Genomic DNA, 6,000 nt, shown 5'->3' with positions numbered 1-6,000 from the left:
GTCCTTTGTTTGGTTGCGAGGCCTCTGCCTGTCGGTTCTCAGGGGAATGAGAGGAACATTGGAGCACTGAGAACACTCCACACTGCTCCCATACCTGTGTCATTCCGTGTGTGTGTGTGTGTGTGTGTGTGTGTGTGTGTGTGTGTGTGTGTGTGTGCGTGTGTGTGGGCATCCGTGCATGTACGTGTCACTTTGTCCTTGGATTGAAGGGATGTTCTCGGCTGCATTCCTCTAGTGAATTCATTTATTTTAAAGGAACTTTATCCTAATGCCAGTTATGTGATCACACAGCACATGCATCAATATTCATTAAGGATCTGGTTTGAATAGCAACATGACAAAATAACCAAAAAAGCCTGCCCGCTGATATTGATCCTTGATCCTGCTGCTTTTGTAAATTTCATACAAATATACGTGTCATCCGTCTTTTGACATTTCTATTTTTTATTGTTCGATTCACACTTTTTTTAATGGAAGAAAAAAATTACTTCAAACTACAATGTAAATCATAGTTTTATAGAATAGAATTACTTTTTTTCTCTCCCTCACATTGATCTTATTTCCAAGTACATATTTTAATTGTCTTCTCAGGGACAGCATGTTTGTGGACGGGTGTTTTGGTGTCGAGCTTTCATTTAAATAAATAATTTGATTAAGTTGTACAGGAAGTTTCCTCTTCTGACTCCCGACAGGAGGATAAGGCCTTTGCGGTTGTGTGTCACTGACGAAATTCCAGGCCTTTGGAGTGTCACTTGAAAAAGAAACTGGCTTTTGAATTCCGGTCCGGGACAGACACAACAACAACAGGAAGAAGGGACATTTTCACAGGTGTCAGGAAGCACAGGAAATAAACAAGCTGAATACTGGAAAACATTCAGAGGTGAGGCTAGTAAGAGTTATTTTTAGCTGGGACGGGATTATTTTGGAAATTTTGTCCAAGATGTGTGATATGATTAGTTAAAAAAAACAAACTCCATTAGATCTTTTGTTTTTCAATAATGCCTGCTGAATAGAGAGAAAAAGCATGTCTGATCATAAATGATTCAAGGTATCCCTTCAGCCCCTTTAGTTTCCACATCAGAAAGACAAAGAAAATTAAAAAAATATATATTGTGGTCGGTTTTTCACGGGCCAATATATTGGTGAGTACATTTCGTTTTTCTACTGTTAAAAAAGGGGTAAACTTTAAAATGTCCATATTTTTATCATACACCAAGAAATTGTGTTACAGAAAGATTCATGATGATCAAAACTCAATGTATAATCAATATAATGCATCATTGATTAATATAGTTAGTGTGATTCAATATCATTTGCTGGTTAGCACATTTACATTCACATGAAACCTCCTTGTTTCATATGTCAAAGACAAATGATTTGAAGACTTCTGGGAAACATTTCTGGGAAACAGATCCTTTCTTTATACTACCTATCTTACTCTTGGACAAAGTAGCTCTGAATACTGGCATGTCACTGACTCACACAGTGAAGATATGTAGCCGGTGATAAATGATTCAGTTCTGTTCCACTGTATTCTCAAGAAAGACAGAAGAGCTAGAACACATTCATGGTTTTTTTTTCCTCCAGGAAGGAAATTCTTTTACATGCATTCATCGGAAAAACACCTTGAGCATTCTTTCAAATTCTACATAATTTTGATTCATGCCTTTTTTCAAAAGTCTGTGTCCTTCTCGGCTCATTCTTAGATCCTCGTCTGTTGCAGTACAGCGATACTGTCAAAGCTGAGTTTAGAAAGTTCTCCAAGAGAGAGACTTCTTCAAGTTCTCTCTCATGGATCATAGTGTGTTTTGTGAAGCCTGTAAACTCTGTCTTTACTCTTCAGTTCTTATTCTGTTGGTGGTAAAAAGTATTTCTTTTCCACGGCCGAGATGTTTTCCGCATGGGAACGGGGAAAACTTTGACATTTGTGGAAGCTGAGAAAAAGACAGCATTCCAAAAATGCAAGAGTCAAGGCTTGCTGGGAAACAAGAATACGTCTCTGTCCAGACTTCGTAGAATTTCTTCAATTTTTTTCATCCTCCTTTAAATAAATGCCACCCTGAGAAACTCGTCCAGAAATGCTGCGCGAAGTGCGAACACAAATTCTTCTCTCGGTCAAAGTCAGCCAGCATTTTCCTAGACTTGAGTTATGGACCAGCCAAACACGCCAGTCTCAAGGTTGTTTAAGAGGGAGCTGTTATTCCAGCATTGGTCGGAACTTCCACTCTCTGAATACACTCACCCGGTCGGAACTGAAGTACCCACTGCTGATGATGTTATCCTACAAATTATAATAATCTTAATTTTTCAGTTATGAACAAAAACAAATAAACCTCCCCTATGGCTTGGCTTTGTCAAGTGGAATACAGGTAACCCCTCACCAACATAGTACAATCCGTGAGTGCAGAGAGTGGTGATTGGTGATCCTGTATCTTGGCATCATGACAGTAAAGTGAAGTGTAGAGCCAAGACAACACTTTAATCTCTCAGTATTTCATGATTTTTAGAGGAGACCCGCCCCTCCCAGCCCAGGTATGAGCTTCATTGAAAATCTGAAAGATCACAGTTTGGGAGGTTTTAAACTGTCCAAATCCAGATGTGTAGAGCTAACAGAAACATGGAGACATGATGCTGTGATAGTATCATATATTTTAATATTTTACTTTACACTTTTTATTTACTGAATGCACTTAACGTAATATTTTGTACAAATCCTTTGACACATACAGCACTTTGTTTAGCCACAGATATTAAAGTCACACTATACTTAAACTGATATCCGATATGATCCGATTAATGTTTGCTCACAATGTCATGTTTTTCAGATGATGCAGTTGCTTTATAAAAGTATGCATGGATACATTTAAATTGATAAGCATTGGAAATCAAATGACAGCAGTCAGTGATAACTTTGGTTTAATTGTAAGAGCATTCTTTACAGTGGCTGGTGTAATTTATATATGTGATATTTTCCCATGTCTGTTTTTCATATATACAATAGAAATTAAGTATAATCATATTAGAACTTCAAAAATATTGCTGTATCCAGTTTGAAAATGAATGCGTGTCCCTTTGTTGTGACACTAACTCTCACTTCATCATCAGTCAATAATGTATGAAGGCACACATAATGACCGTGTCAGCTCTGCGCTGAAGCAATAGTGGGAACTGGACCACTTTAACAAAAACAGACAAATAGCAATAAGAGAGATAAAGGCTTTGAAGATCATAACATATTCTCCATATTTCATTAGAAAAGGTGATGGGGGTCAAACAAAGACCAAAAAACAAAAACAAATAAAACTTGTTGTAAAAAAAAAAGAGAGAAGAGGCCTGTTTACCACTTACCATAATAAAATATATCTTTCAGATCATTTATAAGTTAATGCTACATTTACTCTGAACAGATTCAGTCTCGTCGGCACTTGTCAGCGAGGGTTGAGCCTCTTTGGGGCAGTGGATCTGTCCGTGTGTTGGCCTCTGTGCTGGGCCTCGCTGACCTCTCCTGAGCCCACCTCTCCCCCTGACAATACCAGGGAAAACAACCCATTAATTCATGTGCAATTTGACAAACCACATGGTTTGTTTTTTTTGGTGAGACATTTGGCTACTACTAGCCCACTGGGAATGACTAACAATACAAACTTCTGAAACAAAAAACTGTGTGAATGGACTTGCTGTTGTTGTTTTTTTCACCTGCTTGTGGCTCGGTCCTGAGATTGCTGGCGATTTTGCCGAAGAGTTGTGAGACAGGGAGACAAGCTCCTGTCTCCCTGTCACAGATGCCTCCTTTGCAGTTGCATGTCTTGCGGCACTCCACCCCATAGGTTCCATAGAGACAGTCTTCAAAGACACAAAAAAAACACATTACTTACAAAAATAAACCCAAAGAAGAAGCAGGGGGGGGACAAAAGTATTCATGTACATGAATGGCTCAGAGTAACACTCCACACTTCTAAGTTAGTGAGTGCCACTGATTCATAGCCACAGTCAATATTAGAATCAGTGGTTAACTGATCAGTGATCAGCAGCATCAATCACTCGTGTCATTTGACTTAAAGCCTCCGACGATAGAAATATTAATGGGCAAACATCTTCTTTTTTTTTTTTCATGTTTGAAGCAAGGAAGCACAGGTCTGCACCTGTGCCTCCACAAGCGCTGGTCATATTGCACACGGTGCCCTTTATTGTTGCCATAAAATAACGTAACGGGATCCTGGCGCAGCGGATTCATCCCTCCCATCCCAAATGCACCACGCATCATCGAGCGACAACGGGCCGCTGGCCGCGGACGCACCTCGGCAGATCCCGTACTCGTCTCCGTAGTCGTCCTCGTCTTTGTAGAACTCGCAGAACAAGCCCGGTCCGCACTTCACCCCGTGCATGCCCGACACCGTGCGGTAGCAGTGCTCCCCTCTGCCGGCCGCGCAGACCTGGCAGCAGCCGCAGTCGTCCAGCACCGTGCGCGCGCACCGCAGCGTGCCGCCGCAGCGCCCCGCGCTGCATCTGTCGGGGCAGTTCACCGCGTACTTGACGTTGGCGCCCCACGCCGCGGCGTCCCGCACCAGGAGCGAGGAGAGCACCGCGAGGAGGAGAACAGACATCACTGGGCGCGGAGGGAGGGAGGGAGGGGCGGGCGGGCGGGGGGCGTCCCGGCTCGGCTCGGCTTGTGGCGAGCGGCTGGTCGGGAGGACACGGAGGAGCGCGTCGCCTCCGGCAGACTGGAGCGGAGTGACCTGTGGGCGCATCAGGTTGCGCGGTTATTAGCGATGGACAACTTTTGTTTCGCACATGGCTTGCCCCCTCGGCAATTTCCTCATTCCGGTGTTTTGTCGTCCCCGTTTGCCAGTCAGCGCCCCCCCATCCCTTTTTTTTTTTTTAGAGATCCGGCTTGGAAGTGGGATTGCCTCTGGACCGCCATCCAGGAATTGAAAACCGTGTGACCCTGATGTCACGAGTTATCCTTGGTTTGTTTTTGTGTGAGTGACGGAGCCTCGAATTCTCACACGTTAGTCGTGACGGGGCAGGATATGAAGAAATCTTTTAATACTCTTTTCAGTCACAACACAGGAAATCATATTGACAATGTTTAACCCCAAGAAGATCAAATAGCCCCCCCCCCCCCAGATGAAAGCAGTGGGGCTGCCAGAGATTTGGGGCCCCGTTAAAGCATATAATATTGGGGCCCCCCTCCAACCTAAACCCCCCACCAGCCTAGAAAACCCACTTGAGGACCCATAGTTTAATAGACTGGTAGCTCCAGTTTGGTGTTAGTGGACTACATGCACTAGCCTTTGTGACGTAATTCCGTTTCAAAATAATGCTGCTCCTCTGTTTCCGGTCTGTTTACCGTTACCGTGTTTACTCACTACTTCATTCCGAGTTTTGTCACGAGGAAAATGTCCAAAGAGGGGATTTTTCAAAACAGATGCAGAAGTACTCAGAGCACTGCTGTGTCCCACTTTTTTTCGGCGTCAACGAAAAAGAATGGCGTGCTAAGTTTTAATTTCTCCGTCACCTCTCACACGAAGGTCTGAAGCAGACACTTTGTTACCGATTACCTATCGAAACATCGCCAGACCGGAAACAGTTGAGCACTACAAAGTAGAACCTGGACGTGGTTGTGCTAGTAGCCCATTAGCCAATACTTAGACTGCTGTCATTGGCCACAGATATATGAATGTCAGAGGTCAAGACTGGCATCTCTCACTATGTTGTTTTCTGGCAATAGTTTGTCTAAACACACACACACACACACACACACACACACACACACACACACACACACACACACACAGATCCCCATGCACAAATACAGCCAAGCCCAGTCACACAATCACTCAGCTGCACCTGCACTCACATACACCAGGGGGGGGAAAGAAACTCATGCAGGGTGAGATTTCATAGTGCAGTCAGTGTCTACATGTTGAGTTAGAACAACACACACACACACACACACACACACACACACACACACACACACACACACACACACAGATA

The 6,000-nt window shown here is 43.4% G+C and overlaps 1 protein-coding gene across 1 annotated transcript; it reads right to left on the bottom strand.

The window, feature by feature from the left end:
• Nucleotides 1-2,629: 2,629 nt before the first annotated feature.
• Nucleotides 2,630-4,832, bottom strand: esm1 (endothelial cell-specific molecule 1). The gene is made up of 3 exons (XM_035609208.2): nt 4,298-4,832; nt 3,697-3,843; nt 2,630-3,523 (listed from the first exon to the last, which is right to left on the bottom strand). Exons 1-3 carry the CDS (start codon nt 4,746-4,748, stop codon nt 3,429-3,431), a joined length of 693 nt encoding a protein of 230 aa, XP_035465101.2. The 5' UTR covers nt 4,749-4,832; the 3' UTR covers nt 2,630-3,428.
• Between the last annotated feature and the right edge of the window lie 1,168 nt (nt 4,833-6,000).

Source organism: Scophthalmus maximus, chromosome 20 (assembly GCF_022379125.1).
Source record: "Scophthalmus maximus strain ysfricsl-2021 chromosome 20, ASM2237912v1, whole genome shotgun sequence".
Lineage (NCBI taxonomy): Eukaryota > Metazoa > Chordata > Actinopteri > Pleuronectiformes > Scophthalmidae > Scophthalmus > Scophthalmus maximus.
This window is presented reverse-complemented; position numbering and strand designations above follow the sequence as displayed.

Bases quoted from the DNA above. Each gene is read 5' to 3' on its own strand.
- esm1 (XM_035609208.2), bottom strand. From the start codon at position 4,748: ATGCGCCCACAGGTCACTCCGCTCCAGTCTGCCGGAGGCGACGCGCTC. The intron at 3,844-4,297 runs GTGCGTCCGCGG...GTGTCTTTGAAG, and splicing joins CGAGTACGGGATCTGCCGAG to ACTGTCTCTATGGAACCTAT. The intron at 3,524-3,696 runs GTGAAAAAAACA...TGGTATTGTCAG, and splicing joins CAGGACCGAGCCACAAGCAG to GGGGAGAGGTGGGCTCAGGA.